This window comes from Chaetodon trifascialis, chromosome 18 (genome assembly GCF_039877785.1).
Source record: "Chaetodon trifascialis isolate fChaTrf1 chromosome 18, fChaTrf1.hap1, whole genome shotgun sequence".
Taxonomy (NCBI): Eukaryota; Metazoa; Chordata; class Actinopteri; order Chaetodontiformes; family Chaetodontidae; genus Chaetodon; species Chaetodon trifascialis.
The window spans coordinates 4,479,720-4,499,680 of NC_092073.1; the positions used below are offsets into that span (position 1 = coordinate 4,479,720).

Here is a 19,961-nt window from a genome sequence, read left to right on the forward strand (position 1 = left end):
TTGAAGTAACTTCAGGAACTTTTCACATCTCTTCAACATCTCAGTCACTTGTTTAGTATATTTCTTCAGACAATTTTTTTTCAAAGCCAATGAATTACAGTACTAGATGAGTCTGCCCCTAAGGATTTCCTGTCACCTACCAGAAAATTATAACCAGTGTAACCAGTAACCGTAAAGTGGAAACAGGATCACCAGTCAGCCCTCATTTACTGTATCTTGGGAGATCGTAGCTGGGGGCAGACAAAAATGCACAGTGAAAGCGAGGTTTATAGTGAAGCAGTCTAAATGGAGATGGTGTCATTATTCTACACCTGTTATGTTGTTTAATCAACATTGTGAGTCAAAGTGTGTCCATTAGACATTTTTAAATGCATAAGCACTTCATATGTTAAAGTACAAATGTGATACTTTCTCCATAAAGCTGTAACCAAGAGTCCACTACCATAGCTGAAAGCAGAAGCCAATGGGGTTTTTGCACTATCCTCAGCAATCGATGTGTACATACTAGTATTCTTGTCCATGCGGGACTTTCCGTTGCACTCCAACAGTGTAGTGTGCATTATGAAGGAATATACACCAAACAGACTGGAAATCTGCCTGCAAGGTTGAAAGAAAATGGCCCTTAGAAAAGCCCAATATACAGCATTGAGTATTTTTCTCTAGTATTAAATGAGGATTTCACAAGTTAAAGTCTAAACCCAGTATATGTTTTTGAACTCTAACCCTCTTATGTTAACAGTAAAGGGTGCTTTCACATGCTTGGTTCAGTTAAAACAAAATGTGTTTGCCCATTTAGTGCAGTAGTTTTGGGCTGGTCTGAAAACCATCAGCCAAACCCTGATGTAGACTAACAGAAAGAGGGTCTCAGTCCACACAAAACAAATGGACCAACCGAAGGATTTGTTGATAAAAGATGGATGATTTCAAAAGCTGCAATACTGCTGAATCCATCTACTGATTAAGTACTGCTCAGGAAGTGATCTTACAATCAATCTTTATGAGCCATGTATGCATTTGTGTAATTATACTAGACACCTAGAACTTTCTCATCCTGTCTCTACCTGATAATGTTTCTAATCAGATACTTCTGTATCAGCAGAATTAAATTTGAATTAAAGTGTAGGATGACAGTTGACAGAACTGTTCAATCAATGAACTACCTGTCAGTCTATGTGTCTTCATGTTTACTCCTCTTGGGTCATTTGTAAAATGTCAGTGTGAACATGAAAACTACACCAGAACTATAATGGAACAATATATAATTTCTTTCCCTTGGTCTGGACCAAATGAATCCAAATACAGCTGTGAAAGCACCATGAAGGTAGCATTAAACTAATCTATTAAAATTTTAACTACCTCTACAAGCAGAATTGTATCCCTAGTATGTATATCAAGCACAAACGTAAGGTATATTATGTGAAAGTGTGCAAAATGCAATTTAGTGGTAAGCTAAGGAAGTCTTTTATACTATTCTGAAGTAAATCCTTCCTAACTATCCTTCACAGGTAAAAGTAAAGAATAAAAAAAGTATTAACCTACTATGTCAAAATAAGGTATAAGCCCAATATAGTTTTACAAAATGCAGACTTGTACAAATAGGTGTTTCCAACTTTTCCTGGGGACCAAGAACCTTCTGAGGAACTCAGGAACCAGCTTATTCTTTGGTCCAGTACTGATTGGTTGGTGCTGTGACTGTGACCACAGTTTAACCAGCATACATCTGGATGTTTGCTTTACGTATCTCCTTTAATGAACCCTCAAATGGTCGCCCACTGAGAAGCATGTAGCAGTTCTAAGATTATATTCACAAAAACAGCTGATTACAATTGTTGGTCACACAAACCATGAGCCAGTCATCACAGAGGATTAACCATGGTCCAAGAGCTATGTGGTGGATCAGCACACCAGCTGCACATACATAATTCCAGAGGTTTGTGAATGTTTGTGAGTGTGTGAAGACAATGTTGGGGCCCTTAGGGTGCCGTGCCACAGATCTATAGATGTCTACAGATGTCCTTTGAAAAACTCAACTTTTTTCTCAAAAGGACAATATTTTGTTTCTGCATAATGAGACATCATAGTCTTAATCATTCATTTCAGCTTGTTTGTTTGATTGACGGTTACCTCATCCTCTCAGTCAGCCACCACAGCTCCAACCAGACCTCTTCCAGTTTGATCAAATATGGTATTTCTTGACCTGTGCTTGATTGACATCAACTTTTTCCTTTGCCTTCCAGAATGAACTTTGGATGTGCATCAACTCTACACTTCCAGGTAAGAGAAGAGTACTAGTATTGAACCCAGTATGTGTAGCATTTTAAAATTTCTGACTTTGGCATCTCCTAGCAGCTCCATTGATATGTTTACTTGAACAATACAACAAATTTGTAATGAGGAAGAGAGAAAGAGAGAATTATCACTAACTGTGCAGTTCCCCTCAGCTCTACAGAGCCGTTTAGCCTCTTTTAGCTGTTTGATTTGAGAGCCTGTAACTTTACTGTTGTCTGTTCAAAAGTCCTGATAAACTGCTGTGTACTACCGGCGCAGTCCCAATTGTCAGACACGGTCAATAACTAGCTGTGGAACATTTAGCAGCTAAAGATCCACATAGTTTTCTGAGGGGTCAGAGCTTGAGACTTACATTCATCATGTCACCTGGAACAGGATTCTAATTAAATGCTAATGTTGCTCTATGTCTGTTGGATATGTAAATCAGCAACTGTTAGACAGCATGTTAGCAGACAAGTTACCAACTTTATAAGGCTGTTATGTGGAAATGGCGTACGTGTGTTATGTTCATGTTATTATGGACTTCTGTGAAGTGGCAGAAAAAAAGATTAATGCAGCTTTAAAGACATAGCAATCAGATAAATATGCTACGTTTAGGGCCTTTAAATATTACAATATTGTAAGAGGCTATATGCAAGTCTATTTTAGTTTTCTAATTCTTGTGTTTTTTAGCGAAGTGAAAAGTGATTTAGATACAATTGTTTTCATTCTCATATTTATTCCAATATTTAAACTGGTGGGTCTATCAGAAAATAACTGCAGACATACAGAATACACTTACAATAAATCAAAAAGAAACACATTGACTCTAGGACATGACATTCAACCCAAGCTGTACCTACTGTGTGTATCTGGTTGCATGAGAAGAGATGGTAGCAAGTGAAGCTGTTAAAGCTGTGAGGAGAGCTAGCCCTGACCAGAGCAGACAGCAGGCTGGGGATCAAAGGCCTAAATCCTGCTGCCTATGCTTGGAACAAATCTACCTGTCAGAAGCCTAATAGTCTCCAGATTGGGAGGTATTGTTATTCTTACTTTTTTTGTACCCACTCAGCACTGGTGTCCAGACAGCTTCAGAACTCTGTAAAGATTTAACCTGTTAAGGAACAAGCCTCCCTCCGATCCTCCCAGCCTCTGAGATATCATCAATTCTCTGAAGTTCAGTGCATTCCAGCAGCTTTTAAGGATTTACTCTGTTGGTGTGACCAGCTCTCAACATGTCAGCTTCAATTAATGATTCCCGTCACTTATCCGAAAGCTTTTCTTCCATTCTCGCAAAGTGCAGTGGAACTTGTTGGAAGTCAACATATAACAGATTTAGTGGCAGAAAAAGCCATCGTTCAATATCACTTGGAAACAGCAGTTAAAACAAAAGATAAGATTTGTGTCATTTATTTTGAAAAATGGAAACATCAAACAGCAGCTCTATGGCCATACATCTTACTGTAACACAGTGAGGTGTTAATGAGAAAAAATTGAATATGTCAGTAATAGCTAATCATTTGTGAAAGGAAAAAATCTTTAGTAAATCAACTCAAGAATCACACAGTCAAGTTTTACGCAGTTCAGTGGCCAGTGTAGCTTCAGGCCAATTACCTTCCCAAACTGGTACGCAGTTTGCAAGTGGTGTACTCAGTGATGGACATGCCTGACACCATATTTGGTCCCTGAATAGAAGGAGGATATCAATGGTATAGAGGACGTACTTACCTCAGCAGTTAAGGACACTTGAAAAGCACTTTACAAAGTGCAATACAGTGTATATTCACTGCTAATGTAACCCTAACCCTAATATAAAAACTAAGATAAAATAAGCAGAGAAGCAGCAAAAATACACTGTATTGAAGTAAAAATGAACAAGTAATTTGGAACTTTTTAAGAACTAAGAAAATACCACTATAAAACCTCATAAGCCTGGTTTAACTAACAGAACACAGCTGTCCCACCGCCACAGCTGGCCAGCTTTGGGACTCTGATGGAACATTTTAGATCTAGTGGTATCACAGGAATTGGTATTTCTGTCTCTGGAAGAATTGATCTCTCATTCGCTCTGTACTTGAAATTCTCCCTCTGTTCATTGAAGATTGGTTCAAAATGTCAGCTATAGATATATATAGATACAATATGTGACGTTGTCTGTTTGGTCAGTTATCTGCAGAAATTAGACAAATGCACCATCAAACATGACATATATGCAGCTTTTGATGAAAGCCAGCGTTGTCCTAAGAAATAAATTGACCTCCACAAACTGTACAAGCTACCCTCCATAAAATAGATGTGCATAACACATGGTCGATCCTGTGGTGTTTGATTTGTCTCCAGGAGTTTCCAGGAAGTCAGATGGCTGGGTTGGGCTGGGCTGCTGTGAGCTGGCTATCTCAGCTGAGTGTCGCAGGGAGTGCAGACAGGTGAGATGTTCTAAAAAAGCATGATCAGCTTTCTTTGTCAGAGTGACTGCACTAACGTTAGTGCTGCTCAGGCCTTTATTCATGTTTAGGTAAGGTCCACCACTGCTCTGTGTTCACAACAGAGTTTACCAACTTTGATTTCATTTCTCTTTCCTTTACAGGCGTCATCTAAAAATGACATAACAAAAGTATGCAAAAAGGTCACAGAGGTAAGTCAAAGAGTTTCAAAGAAATACAGTTATTTCAGCAGCTGCAGGTTAACTTTTGAAAGAGCAGAATGATAAGACCCAAGTTCTCTCATTCACACATAAGCTATAAAAAAATGAGATATATTGCCACTATTCTTAATAACTGTACTTCTTCCACTCCACATTTCACTAGCAGTGTTGCTGCCACCACTACTGCTACCACTGTGAAATGTAACAGGATACTAACAGTAATTTCAGTTTAAGGGAAAACAAAATATACACCATCGTTTAAAAAACACAAAATAAATTGGAACAAAAAATGTAAAGGGATCAAGGAAACCTCAACAAAATTAAGATTTTTTTCATGAAGATGAGAATTATCTCATCTTAAGTGCAATGGTTCCCAACCTGGGCTGGGTAACCCTCATGGGCTCTCAAGATCAATCTGAGCAGTCACAAGATAATTAAATGAATCAGAAAGATTAAAAAAAACATATTCTGCAGCACAAAATTTTTTATTTTTTATGATTTTTGTCCAATTTTGCACCTTTTCCTGTACCTGCTAAATACTTTCACATCTTCGTAAAAATCTCTAAAAATCCATCAGATGAAACAGAGAAGGAAGAATCACTTTGGTTGAACTGCTCATGACTTACATACTATACTAGGGCAGAAGGCCTTTGGTTTAGTCATCGTAAGCAGTTTGTAGTCCAGAAGGCTGAGAGCCACTGAGACCAAGCTTTATGTGCTGTTTGTTTAATACTACATTGAAATAGTGACTTTTGTCTTCTTTTTCTAGAACTCGCTCTACAGCTGCATCACCAAAAATGAGAGTAAGTTGCTACTCACACAGATATAAACAAGATAAACAGGGAAGAATCCAACAACTGCAAACAATGATCTCATCTTTCCTTTCAGCCAATAAACAAATAAACCATTCAAGCACACCACTATCTTGTGGGACCAGTGGATGGGCTTGTTTGTACTCTTTCTCTGCTTCTCTCTCTCTCTGTGTCCCATTCTTGCCCTCTGTCACACATGCTGTAAATACACAACATGCACAGATGCTCACACGCAGCAGAGCCATATTATTTGCTGAGCATGTGAGCATGTCAATAACTTCCTGTTGAGAGGAATATGTTTCAGAGGAGAGTTTATCTGCCAGAGGTTTAGACACTGAATCAGGCCGACAGTGCATGGATATGTTATTGACAATGAAACACTCAGGCGCAAAAAGTAAATTATTGCTTAGATTGTGAATTTTTATTATCATAGACACTGTTTAATGCATGTTAGAATACACAGTGTAGGTCATTAAACAGGGAAATATGGAGAGCATGCAGTGAAGCTGCCAGTGAAATGTCGAAATTACTGAGAACAAAACATACTGGCAACATCCATACTCACTTTATATGCCATGACAGTTCTTTCAAACAATATTTTGTTCCGCATCAGTCTTTGTGGCAGCTGCAGTACAGCGTGAGCAGAGAGAGAGAACAGTGCACTGCAATGATGGGGTATATATGAACGTTTTTCCTTCATGTCATAACATTGACCAAGGAGACAAAGGTCTTATACTCCCTGCAAAGGCACTTCTGAAAATCAGTATTCTTTTTCATGTGAGAGCTAGATGAGGATATACGTGCTGGTAGATTTTGTTACCTGTGCACAGAGCCAGGCTCGCTTCTCCATTGATAGATTGGTTTTATTGCACATGCAACTCCTTGCAGTGGTGAAAAGAAAATTAGCTGCTACTCATTAGAGCATTTACCTGTGCACATTTGTCAGCATTTGCTGGTTTCACACCGGGTTTTCATCAAAATGTTCAGCAACATTTATTCCAAGTTCCATTAGCTAAAATAGTTCCATACCTGTTCAAATTTCACACACTAATTAGCATTTAAGACCCTAGAGCATTATCATTTCAGCAGTATAGCACAATACCACATGGCCACTCAGCACTATCATTTACAGGAGCCATTATGGGTGATCTTTTACTACTGTACCAATGTTTTTAAGGATTTTGGTTTGCCAGTCATGTCAAAAGTGCTCTCTTACATCACGTTTTTAAAGGTCAGTTCACTTTGTTACTCACAAAAGCACTGGCGTGTGTTTTAAGAGATTTGACCTGTATGTGTGTTTGTGTGTGCTCCTCCAGTGGGCTCCACATGCTGCAGCTATGCGGGACGTCACACCACCTGTAGGGAGTACTGCCAGGCCATCTTCAGGACTGACTCGACCCCCACAGTGTCCCAGATCAATGCTGTCAAAGAGTACTGTCAGAGTCACAGCGCTCAGCTGCTCAGCTGCGTCAGCAACTTCACCAAGTCCTACCCCATACGCAGCCCCATAGACAGTAAGTCCATCCACACCTCACTCTGCAGACACACAGCTGATTCTCTGGATTCACTAGTCGAACACAGATGCTTTGTTAGTATGCCATTATTTGTGGGGATTCTAAGTTTGCCAACTCAAAAGGATTTTTTTATTCTTGTGGTAACTGGTCATGCAAAGGTTTTGGTTTTATTTGTCCCACTTTTGCGATATCTGCCTTTCAAATCTCTGCCTTCATTCTAACACAATGGAGGTAAATGAAATTTAGCTTGTGGTGCGCTAAGCTTTGAAAAGACAATTCAAAATTGAACAGTTCTTTCCAGTCCAGTTCCTTCCAGGAACAGTTTCCTTATTGTTCTGGATGATGCACCGAATATGTCATCAACAGATCGACAGAACTAAGGCTACTATTTCCCTTCCAGTTCTTTGCCTGTGTTTTAGTGCTTCAATGTACAGTTTTACCTTTGGACAGAGCCATTCAGGCATCCTGCAGCTTTTCAGGTTTACTTTTTAATATCATGTTCTTTCTTTCCTACTCATTCATTCCATCTTTCATGACTGATTGACTTTCCTTAAGAAAGACAGTAGATGGGAGCCTCCTACTGGAAAATACTGTTCACCTCAGGTTTCAGAATTAGTTTCAGAGTTACCTGGTAACTTGTTAACTTCTTGAACTGTGGTATCAAGTACTCTTGATAGAGCCATATATATCATGATGTACTACATTTTCCAGCACTAATCAATTCATCCGTTCCTTCCAGGTCTGTACTGTTGTGACCGGGCGGAGGCTACACACTGCCAGGTGGCTTGCCGACGAATCCTTCGCACCATGAGCACAGAGCATGAGATCATGGAGGGTTTGATTGAGGAGTGTGGCTCCCAGCCTCTTCCTCAGGAACCCATGTGGCAGTGCTTTCTGGGCAGCGCCCAACCTCCCTCCCCACCGGAAGAGGAGACCCCCCATCCCGCCAAAATGGACTGTGCGAAGCTGCATTGCTGCTCCAAGGCGAACACCTCTGTCTGCAGGTAGACCTTAGTAGAAGCCAGTACATTTGTGTCATCTGCTCTGAGGCGGATCACAGGTTGAGGTGAAACATGTCAGTTTTTCTTGCTATAACTTAGACTGTGCTCTCTGTCAGGGACATGTGCCAGAGAATCAGCACTAATTGGGGGAGCCAGACGTGGCAGGACTTTGACCAGCTCTGTGAGTACAACCCCGTGGAGACAGAGCTCATCAACTGCCTGGCTGATGTCAGAGAGCCCTGCCAGCTAGGCTGCAAGGACCTCACCTACTGCACCAACTTCAACAACAGGTTAGACTTCTGCATTCTCACCATACTCTTGTATGTTCACATAACACACAGTGATTGCAACCATCTTGAAAACAGCACCAGGGTTCCAAAATTCTAAGACCAGCAATCAGCACAAGCCAGCACACTTACAGTTTATTCAGAAAATGCAGCCGTCGATCCTCACACTCATTTCTTAATCCTTTAACTGTGCTCCTGAGCAACCATGTGAAAATGTATCATTTAGAGCCTGAAGGAAAGAAAGAGGCCGAGAGGGAAAACAAGAGACAGATTTATGTTGAACCCAGTGTGACCCTGGAGTTATCAGAACCACAGCATGTTTTACACACTGTCAACAGATGGGGCCAGAAGCCAAATGGAACGACTTCAAAGGCTGTACTGGGAAGTCACACTAACACACACACATCAAAACAAACTCAAATATGCTTCACACATAGTCACAGCAGTCTGCAGGTCACCTGGTGAGAAAGGCAACCACAAAAGCTCACAGTCACTTCACTCTGTAGAGCATTCTGAAGAGCATAGGTTATGAGAGAAGAGATGTGAGTTAGATTAGATTGGAATGTCAAATATTTTAAAATACACATTTATTTATTGCACACATTTATTGTCTGTAACTAACTTGGTAGCATCAAAACTGTGCTCTAAACATTGACCAACAGGTATCAGATATCAACCACGATCAAATCATGGTTTATTTAGTGGCTTGAAACATAAGATGCACATAAGAGAGATTGACTTTTGACCCTGTCTGTGGGAAGAGGTTGATAGATGTCTACATTTACGTTAATCCACATACTTTCAAGCAAGTGAGAATACTGAACAGCGGTTTCAGACTGGAATTGGTTTAGTCTGAAACCAGATGGTTGAGTGATTTGGACACTTAAAATGTTAATTGTGATGTTGATTAATCTGTGATGAAGATTTTTGGACCCAAAACAACAATAAAATTAATGCTGTTTTGTGGATTAAGTGTTTGATTTTAACAATAAGGCACATAAGGCAGAGAAGCAGAAGCCACACCAGATGTTCAGGTTCCCTCACATGACATATATTTAATTGGATCTGTGATTGCCTCAAAACTATGTCAAAGCTATGTCACTCAAGTGCATTTTCACACCCGCTGCTTGTGCTGCTTGTCTATGAGATTTTGAGACACCTGTCTCTGAAACTTTGATTGGGTCCTTGTTTTGGTTGTTTTTGTTCATCTTATTCCGCTCCAATTGTTCACTGCTTAGAGACATTTCTTGAAACCTACACCAATAAAACCAAAACTAACTTTATAGATACCGGTAGATTACAGTAGATTAAAGGTCTACAGCCGTGCTAGCAGCTCTGTGAGGCTGTACTTAGGTACAGCAGTGCTTTGAGATGAATGCTAAATGCTAATGGCTGCATTAAATGAAAAGTCACGGGATCAACAAATTCATTATTTATTATCGGTGCATCCTTGTACGCCACAGCCTTCTCTCAAAGTATGCTACACCTTTTATTCAAATCACAAGCATTTACCCAAAGCTGTCTGTAATTACAAAGAAAATTATTTGACAATCTATGGTTTCAGATCATGATGGTGTGGAGCTCATGCTGTGGCATTGTGGGAATTAATGTTCAGGCAAACAAACTGTGTGTGAGGCTCTTTGAGTTTCCTTTGATGGGCTCCAGGAGAGCCTTGTATGGGTGTCTCCTCCCTTGAAGGGTTCAAACGTGGGGCTGTGTAGGCAGGAGCAGCATAGAAGACAAACACTCGTCTGGAGGTGGTGAAGAATGGGGTTAATATGTGTCTCACAAGACCTCTTGATTTTAAGGGGTGCAAAAAAAAACTAGGCATTTTTCAAGAATACACAGCTGGCATAAGGTCACAGTGAAGACATCAACAGAAGGTATATTCACAGAGCTGCCACTCTCTCCTGAACATTCTTGTCCTGCATTTCACAAGTATGTAGTTAAAAAGACCAAAGCCTAACAGAACAATGGCCAAGTACCATGGAAAAGATAACACAGAATTTGTGAGAAAGAAACCGATTGTGTATGTATGATTGTTAAAGAAAACACAAGGGTTGCAATCAATTTTTTTTATCCAGAATGATGTGAGTGTTGATTGCTATGGTTCCAAGAAAGAAACATATTACAATATCTTCCCCAAATAAATCATAAGTCCAGCCTTTAAATCGTGTTAAATATTTGCACATTGAAGTATCAAAAGTATTTCAAATGATGACCCAACTTCATTATATTATTTAACAAATATTATCCATTAACCTTCATGTTAGCTCTTAAGCACACCATAATCACAAACAATAGAAAGAAACTGCCTCTTACATTGAAGGCTATTAGATTAGTTTCAACATTATTGTCATCGTCAGAGTGCAATGAAATGCAGTAAAGATTGGCGAGGAGATAAAAGAATTACACTGCGATGGCCGGGAATCGAACCCGGGTCAACTGCTTGGAAGGCAGCTATGCTTACCACTATACCACCATCGCTGTTAAAAGACACATGAGAAATGGCTGCAACCACTCAATCAAGGTGAAAGTGTTTGGAGACTGAATCACTACTTAGTGTCTTCTAACACTCTGATGCAATTTTCACAGGAAATAATCTGCACAAAATCCATCCACATGGCACACATTCGGTTCACATTTGGTTTGATTGTACAGTTTATCAGTTGTTCTGTACTGTTATTGTTGTGCATTGAATATGATATGAAATATCCAGAAAATATGTCACTTAGTCAGGGTCGTCAGTTTACTCAATGATAGAAAAGGGTTGGAAAACACTGCTTCAGAGGACCCATATGCTTGGGCTGACCAACAAAAGGACAGCCTAACAGAGACTGTGGTAATGGTGCAGCGTTGGTGATTTCATGCCTGGATGTTCCCCTTAAAATAGACGTAAAAATGTGAATCTCAGGAGGGTTCTTATCCTTGACATGAACATGCTTGTAATGTATTGTACAAAAGTGATTTTACCTGCTCCCAACAGCTACAGTGGAAGGCAGGATGCAGAGCCTGGCATCATAGCTGGCTGCATTCACGACCTCCCTGATCCCTCTCTTTAATCACACAAGGTCAATGACAAGCACAAAGCATTCTGTCTCATGCGCACAGACTGTGTACGTCACCAAGTGCACCTGCTATTTTCATTCTTGTATTTGCAGCAGTGCAACGTGCGAAAGGGCTGTGGAGCCAAGTGTTCTCAAACCTATGACCCTATGGAGTCATTTCATTTATACAGTCATACTGACTTTTAATGCAGCACTGTTGAAGGGATTAAAAGTCACATATTTCAATATTGGTTTTGATTTTGCATCTCATTTCAAGTTTTACACAGTAAAACCACCTTTATTGAAACAAAGATGAAGAACCATTTTTGTATGTACTACTGCAGCCTTGATTAAGTTGCTCTTAATAAGAGCAACTTAATGACAAATTTACTTTTGGTTTCACACAAAACCACTGCTGACCTCTGATATGACCATGGGGTTAAGTCAAGTTAATGATACATGGTTTTACACAGACACACTCCCTCACACACTCACACACAGTTGCTTCAAGGTAAACAAAGCGTCCACTCATCAACAGCAAATGGAATGATGGAACCACACCCAGACCTTCTGCCTGGAACCTTCTCCTTTTAAACCACCAATTAGCTGACTCACTTGAGACCAAACCCACCAATCAGACATCAAAGACACTTCCTGGTACAGTGGAAGGGAAAACAGTCCTCGCGTTACCCAGAGGGAGTTGAGCTCCCTCTGCAAGGGCTGCAGAGCAGATGGCTATAAGGCTAAAGCTACAGCACACCTTGTCCTGCAATCATCCGATTGCTCGTGTTTAGAAACTGACCAGATGATGGTTGCTTTTGTTCGGAGCACACTTTTTAAAATGTTTACTTTTTAGTACAAAGCAACTTTTATTTTACTTTGAGCTCTTGTCTCTGTCCACAGGCCAACAGAGCTGTTCCGCAGCTGTAATGTCCAGTCAGACCAGGGAGCCATGAACGACATTAAGCTGTGGTCCAATGGGACGATCAAGATGCCTTTCATGAATATACCTGTGCTGGACATCAGGAAGTGCCTGCCAGACATGTGGAAGGCCGTGGCCTGTTCCCTGCAGATCAAACCCTGTCACAGCAAGTCCAGAGGGAGTGTCATATGCAAGTATGTCTACTAACATCCTTCAAGTATCAAGTTATTACCCAGTAGTAGGTAGTAACGGGCGCACATGACCAGGAGGAAAAATGTGGAGTTAGACTAAAGTTGACCTATAATCAATACAGATGTTTTTCAGATTCAGACCATCATTAATGCTCTTACAGCGTCAGTGAATCTAAATCACTTCAGGAAAGAAAATAAAGATAGAAATAAAAGTACTCTGATGCTGAATGTCAAAGTTATCAAGATTCAAGTTAGCAAGACATACTCACACAGCAAAACAACATAAACCCCATTCAGGCTGGCTTTTAACATCATCTGCTCTGGTCAATGATTTTAATCCCATCCGGAGGCTGTATGTGGGTAAAAGCCCCCACCGCAGTAATAATTACAGTAATAATGCAGCCTACTGTTTTTCAAGAAACTCAATGACTCACTGAGCATAATAAATAAAGTCTGGAAACCACTGCAGTAACCAGTACCTATTATCTTAAATGATTATCTATAGCTACAATAAACCACAGGTCAAGATCTGACCTCAGATCAGCAGGATACAGACTGAAGCATTAGCATGGCTGTTACTAGAACTTACAGCAGCCCCTTTTAGAGTTTTTAAGCAACTGGGTAATCGAATTTCTATGTTTGTCAAATGTTTCTAAGTTCAAGGACGTATCTCTAAATTCTTTATCGCGCATACACTATGTGTACATGCAAAAGTGGGCTAGAAACCTGAACTGCTGCCATGGGGACAGTGGATGCTCACACAAGAAGATGCATTTTATGGATCTGTCTCCATGTAATGATTCTTAATTACTTGTCTTCTACCTAACTTTTGTGGTCCACATGTGGCATGTTTTTCCCATAAATGCATAAGGTGAATTCAGCTTTCTCTTTATCATCCGTTTCCTCTTCTCCTGTCTCTAAATACATGTACTTGAGATTTGATAGACAGGTGGAGGCCCTGTCATTCTCTTAGAATCTGCTGTGTCATGTCTGTAGTGTGTGTGTGTGTGTGTGTGTGTGTTTGTGTTTGTGTAATATATATGTTTTGTTCACTCATTTGTCAGATACAACCTTCCCCTCAGCTTGTGATCCCCCACTTGTCCTGGATAACATTTCAGCATCACACATTGTCCAGCTTCAGGCTGTGTGTGTTGGCAGAGCCTCTCACTCTGCACCCAGCCTCGCTTACACCCTCCACAATTCTACACTTGTTGACATAGAAGCGAGCACTTTAAGTTGATTGACTCTTGTAGGGTATTTTCAAGCAGGCTTTTTAGTGTCCTGTCATCTCTTCTCTGTTCACAGGTCAGACTGTGTGGACATCCTAACCCAGTGTGGGGACAGGAAACGTTTCCATGAAGGACAAACTCCAGAGAGGATCTGTGAGCTTCTTTCGCCTATTGATGACCCTGAACGCTGCATTCCCCTCCACAGATACCTCAGTGAGTCACAACCTCAAGTATATATTCCTCAAGGGGACCTGGAATGTTTTTGAAGCTTCAGTGTTGAACAGCAGTCACTCTTTCCTGTAGTGCGATGCAGAGGAGCTCAGTTACTCATGGAAATGCCAACAAGAATACAGATAGAAACAAGATAACAGAAAGAAACCTTTCCATACTGCTTTGTGGCCACCAGGGAGCAGAGGAACGCAGTTCAGAAGCTGACAGCACTGACATTATATCACCTCAAGAAGCTGATACAATTAACGTTTTAGCAAACTGTTGACTATTTATGCATTCAACACGCACACAGCAACAACAGTGTCCTATTGAAGTTGTGTTTCACACCACCTGACAAGTTAAAACCAATAATCACCAGCCTGTTAGCAAACTGCGTCAGTCTGTTGCTTGATGTTGGGCAGGTAGTGTTACAGTGAGTTTATTTGCTTAAAGCAGCTGCCTGCTGTTGATGAGAGTGCTGAGACAAAACTATTCAGTGAATGTGCCTTAAAACCAAAACAATGAGCATGGAGAACAAGGTCATTGTTGAGCTAATCACAAGGCAGTGCTGTCAGATTGGAAGTCTTGCACTCTGTTTTGATTCCTATACAAATAGCCTTCATCAAATATAATGCCATTTTAAACAGCACAATACATTTAGAGAAATAATGAACATGTCTTATTTATATGAGGAAACAGTTAAGGGTGTTTTCCTGCAACTAATACAATGACTGCACATGTTCACATTGTCACTTTATCTAGCAGCCATGCTAAATCCTGTTTTACATATCCACTGCTCACATGCACCCCAACCCCTTCATACACCCTCCAGCCCCCAGTTCCCTAGGCAACAAAATCATTGAGGAGGTCATCCATCCATGCAACCCCAACCCCTGCCCCACCAACCACTTGTGCCAGGTCAACAGGAGAGGCTGCCTTGACGAACTCAACTGTCAGCCATACATCTGTGTGCCAGGTAGGACCAACCACTGCTGCAGTTCATACCTGAACTGTCCTTTCTCTAGAGTGTAAAAACTGTGTGTGAGTGTGTTTATATGTGTGTGTCTTCAGGCTGTAAACTGGGCGAGGCCTCAGAGTTTCTGGTGCAGCAGGACGCTCGTATCCAGGTCCCGACTCGCGCTGGTCCTGCTGGGTGTTACGAGGTTTGCAGCTGTGGTCCCAGTGGGCGTCTGGAGAACTGTGTGGAGATGCCCTGTGTGGACACCAACAAGCCCTGCATTGTAGGAGGACAGAGGAAGAGTAAGACCTCCCTTATGTATGCCTGCATGTACAAAGAGTTTCCGTAGGTCTTTAGAGAACATAGTCATATATTTAGTAAAGCTCTGTTTTTATGTTGCCAGGAAAGGTTCGGTCATCAGCAATATTTCATAGCAAGATCAATTCATGAATCAGTGGATTCATTCATGGGGCAAAGTGCATCCACAGGGATCTTTTACAGAGAGTTCAAATTTGTCATGCACATTCATACTGTTGACCCATAGCACACCATCTTTTGGAATGTGGCCTGAAAATCTGCCGGGAAACTGAGAAGCACAAGCCAATTTCTGATACTTCACACAAAACAGCTCATCATTTATTGCACCGTACCCATCTTCATCATCTTCAGTACATTACACAGCACTGCAGCTGCAATCTCAGATCGTTTCCTTTTGAAGCAGAAATAGCTAATAGAACTAAAATTAACATGAAAGTCATTTTTGAAAGTTCCACTGGGGGGCACCAGAGTGAAAAACTTTGTAATCAGTACACATTGATTATTAATAATTAATCATCATTAATAATAATCTTTGTTTACCAGGACAAACACACTTGTTTGTTTCCCCTGTCTCTCTGTTCAGCCCCCCCCCCCCCCCCCCCCCATGGCAGACTCAGGTTCTTCACAGGTTTGTTCTTTGGCTTTGTGCTTTTATGTTTGTTTTCGCCTGCCCTTTGAAGCACTGCAGCGTTCTGCTCTTATTGAAGACAGATGCGTGGTGTGAATTGGACACACGCTGCTCTGTTTTGTATGGAGCCAAACTCCACTCAGAAGTCTGGCAATTTGATATTCCGTTGCCTCACAGCAGGAATAGACATATCCCAGCTTTGCCATTATCCACTCCTCTTAATTCAGTCTTTTCAGTTCGATTGCAGTCATATTGTTGACTCTTGACGGCAAGGTAAAACCTGTTGTGAGGAGCACATTTTTGCTTTGCTGTGAAGCTTTCTTTAGCATGTTTTCACCACATAATTTTCCACCAACACACATCACGGTAGGTGGTAGCAGATAGTGAGAAACAGTCATTGAATGAACTGCAGAGATTAAGACCCAGCTTCCACAGGTGTTATCTTAGCATAAGATTCACATCAAATATTCGATTAGACATATCAAGATTTACATCAAACTACCAGATTACAGCTCAACCAACACTCTGCATTGTATATTGTTTTCTATTATAAGCAGTGTCCATCATTTTAAAGCCTATTCAATGGGGAGTGTTGTGTTTAGTCTGTATAAGTGAAACCTTGTTGCTGCTTGTTATTGGTCTGAGCTTTGTAGCTTCATTTTTATCAACTCCTTTCTTCTCTCACTGATAGAGAGATTGTAGTGAGGAAATCAACCTGAAACTGTAAAACTTTGGCAGATGAATTGCACATAAAAGTGAATTTAATGTTAATGTTTTGTCCAAATTGGGTTTTGGTTGCCTTAAAGTTGATCATCCAAATACAAATAAGAAAACAATGTATTTATTAAAGCTCTTTGTTGTTGACCATGCAAGCAATAAAAGCATTAAGTGTGTGTCTGCCAGAGAACATATAAAACAGATGCCTTTATTTACATCCTGTTAACTTAATGCATTAATTATTTTCCTCTTCATCACAAACCCAAATGCTATGAAGTCATCTAAATGAGAAGTTTTAAAAAAGCTGGCTTTCTCTGGTGGACCATAAGAACTGGTGAGAAGGTTTGCATTCTTTGGATACAACTCCGAGGCTTATTCACGATTTTAAATGGATGAATTCTTCGTGTAAGAGAAAAGAAGTGTAGTCAGCAGGACTGTAATGGTAGTAATAAATCACTGTTCTTGTATAGGAATGAGTACAGTCATTATTGACACCAATAACAATAAGTCAAATACTAGTAGTCCACTAGATATCTCATTCATGCTGAGGCTGGACGTCATCATTGGTCCATATTTGGAGAAAACCTATGTAAACTCGTGATTCAACATACATTATTACTGATCGCTGTCAGCCAAACACTCAGTCACAGTGCACAGCAGTAGCAGAGGTTCAAAAGTAATTTAGCCGACTGTCATTGACAGTCAGCAGCAGAGAGCGTCAGAGCAGCCAACAGACATGAATCACACCGTCCTGCCCCGCCCTCTGTTTCCATCACCCTCGTCCACTTCCTGCACAGTTGTGTGGCGAAGTCGTCTTGAGGCAGGACCCGCGTTGTAAAGTTTACAGCCTGCCATGCTGTTGCTCCTGCATTGCTCTTTATACAATGATGCAGCTCCAAGAAAATGCAATGATTGGACTGACAAAAAGCGAGTCGACTCAAGGTCTTCTTGAATGATGACTGGATCATCCACTTTTAGTCCTCAGCCATGGAAATCATTACTATCAAACTGTATTCCCCCACTAGCAGTAGTTTATAGTAGCTAAATCACTAAATTACTGAAACGACATTTCAGACATTTTTCCATATCTCCACCGCCATGTAAATGATTACATCCTAAACATCCAGTCATATGTTGTTCATTGTTCTGTTGACTCTTGTGCGTGTTGTTTGTTACTACCAGGCCATGGGACGTCTTTCACGATCGAATGTCACACCTGTTCCTGCTTTGCCGGTGACACCATCTGCTCCACAAGAGAATGTCTCAGCTTCGACAGCACCGACGAGGACCGCCAACACTTTACTGGTCCGTCTGCGTGTATGCAAGCCTGTTTGTTTGTCACTTGTGATGTGTGCACCTGTCTTTCAACAGAGTCATAGTTTGGAAAGGGTTTGATTTGGTCATCCCAGTGAAAACATGCATAAAGCTCATTCACTGGAACCTGCTTTTCTATTGTCTGCATTTGGGATATTCAAGAGGAAGATAACTAGAGGAAGATTGAGGTGGTTGATCATCAACATTAATCCAGGAACTTACTCGTTCCTTCAGATAGTTACATGACAAATAGCTGACTGAAAAAAAAACATTAACCTTACATCCACAGCAGTTAGTAAAGTTACGTTAGCTTACCTTTAAGAAATGTCACAGTGTTGCCTGCGCATTTTCAGTTTGTCCCAGCTGTTCTCAGTAGACTGTAGGTGAATTTAGTCCAGAAATCAGTGTCTTCCAAGAACATCAGATAACGTTACTGACAGAGACTTTCCTGATCAGGAACATACATACCGTGTGTGATTTTGCAGAGGCATGCAGGGTGTTCAATGAGACTTTGCTTTGAAGCATCCTTCTGACATATTGTTGTCTGTGTTTCCAAAGGTTACTTTTCATTTAGTTTTCATTATGAAAAAAATAGCTATATAGCCATATTGGAAAATGACTGCCCCATTCTTAGCCCAACCTTTGCAGGTCTGATTGTTTGACACTGTCTCTCGTTAGATCACTAAACAAATGTGAAATATCCGACAGAGGCCTGCACTGTACCCCAGTCATCCTCTCCCATGTGTTCCTCCCATTACAGTTGATGCCATGAATACTTTCCTCTCTCATACTAGCTGTCATCTCCCTCCCTACCTTCCCCTGTCCTCCTCCAGGTCTTCCCTGTAGTTGTCCTTACCGCTTCGTTCCAGTGTGTGCCTCTAATGGGCGGACCTATCCCAGTGCCTGTGTGGCTCGCTGTATGGGATTCAAGGACCATCAGTTTTTCTTTGGCTTGTGCGGCCACATCAACGTCTGCGCCAACAAACCCTGCCCGAGAAACCAGAGGTACGTTCAACTGTAGATTCAGTGTAGCTGCTGGTAACAATGAACACCAGCTCATAGACACTAAGGAAGTACATTTTCCCTCCCTCTCTTTCCCTACTCTTTCTCCCTCCATCTGACTGACAGCCAGGTTATTGTTCCCAGTGGCTGTGGTTGTGGTAAGTGGGGGTACAAGGCCCTTATTGGTATGGGGTTTGTTATTCCATTCCATTGACAGATCATCATCACCCCCATATGCACCCATAAGCTTTGACCCTTGACCAATGGTTTAAATGCTGTTTTGGAGGCTTTTCCACACTGACAGCAACAAAAATCTGAAAAGACAGCCTACATATTCAAACAGCAATGGCAGTTTAAGCCTTCTGTTGATTCTCTCTTTAGCTCAACTACAGAGAGCCCTTTATTTGAAACAAGCTTATATTAACAAACTTGTACTCCTCCTTTCCCTGTTTTGAGTGATTCAATAGTTTATTCATCACATACACAACTAATGAGTGTAGTGAAAAGCAGGGTCTTCAGGCTGTGCTGAAAAACAAGATGAAAAAAAAAAATCATGTAAGAATCTAAGATGTACACGTCACACTTCATTATTTACATCATTAGAAAGACTTCTCCCTGTTTTCTGGTGTGATCTGCAGTTTGCTGTTCATGCAAACTCAGTACTTCCTTCATGTTTATTCGTTACCTTGATAAACTCAGTAAATGTAATGTACATTTCCACAGCACTAATTCCATCAGTAGAAGAACAGTTATGTCATACTCACCACTCTGCTGCTCAGTTTCTCTCTTCAGAAACAGTTTTCATTCACTAATTAATTCCAATCGCTTCTACTTTTCTGCTTTTTTTTCTGTTTACATTTGTTGTTTGTCATCCAGACATATTGTGTATATTCCTTACA

The 19,961-nt window shown here is 40.8% G+C and overlaps 1 protein-coding gene and 1 non-coding gene across 2 annotated transcripts in view; one reads left to right on the plus strand and one right to left on the minus strand.

Moving 5' to 3' along the window:
• The window catches only part of reck (reversion-inducing-cysteine-rich protein with kazal motifs), a 72,996-nt gene that overhangs the window by 34,864 nt on the left and 18,171 nt on the right, over positions 1-19,961 (plus strand). Inside the window, exons 4-16 of the mRNA XM_070986038.1 lie at positions 2,238-2,274; positions 4,609-4,694; positions 4,856-4,903; positions 5,682-5,715; positions 7,041-7,238; positions 7,978-8,242; positions 8,356-8,529; positions 12,477-12,689; positions 13,992-14,128; positions 14,958-15,101; positions 15,197-15,385; positions 17,929-18,051; positions 18,894-19,065. Of these exons, the coding sequence (XP_070842139.1) occupies positions 2,238-2,274; positions 4,609-4,694; positions 4,856-4,903; positions 5,682-5,715; positions 7,041-7,238; positions 7,978-8,242; positions 8,356-8,529; positions 12,477-12,689; positions 13,992-14,128; positions 14,958-15,101; positions 15,197-15,385; positions 17,929-18,051; positions 18,894-19,065 (1,820 nt within the window). The remainder of the gene's footprint in view (positions 1-2,237; positions 2,275-4,608; positions 4,695-4,855; positions 4,904-5,681; positions 5,716-7,040; positions 7,239-7,977; positions 8,243-8,355; positions 8,530-12,476; positions 12,690-13,991; positions 14,129-14,957; positions 15,102-15,196; positions 15,386-17,928; positions 18,052-18,893; positions 19,066-19,961) is intronic.
• On the minus strand, positions 10,942-11,013 carry trnag-ucc (transfer RNA glycine (anticodon UCC)). The gene has a single exon. It is a non-coding gene; the product is annotated as a tRNA-Gly (tRNA).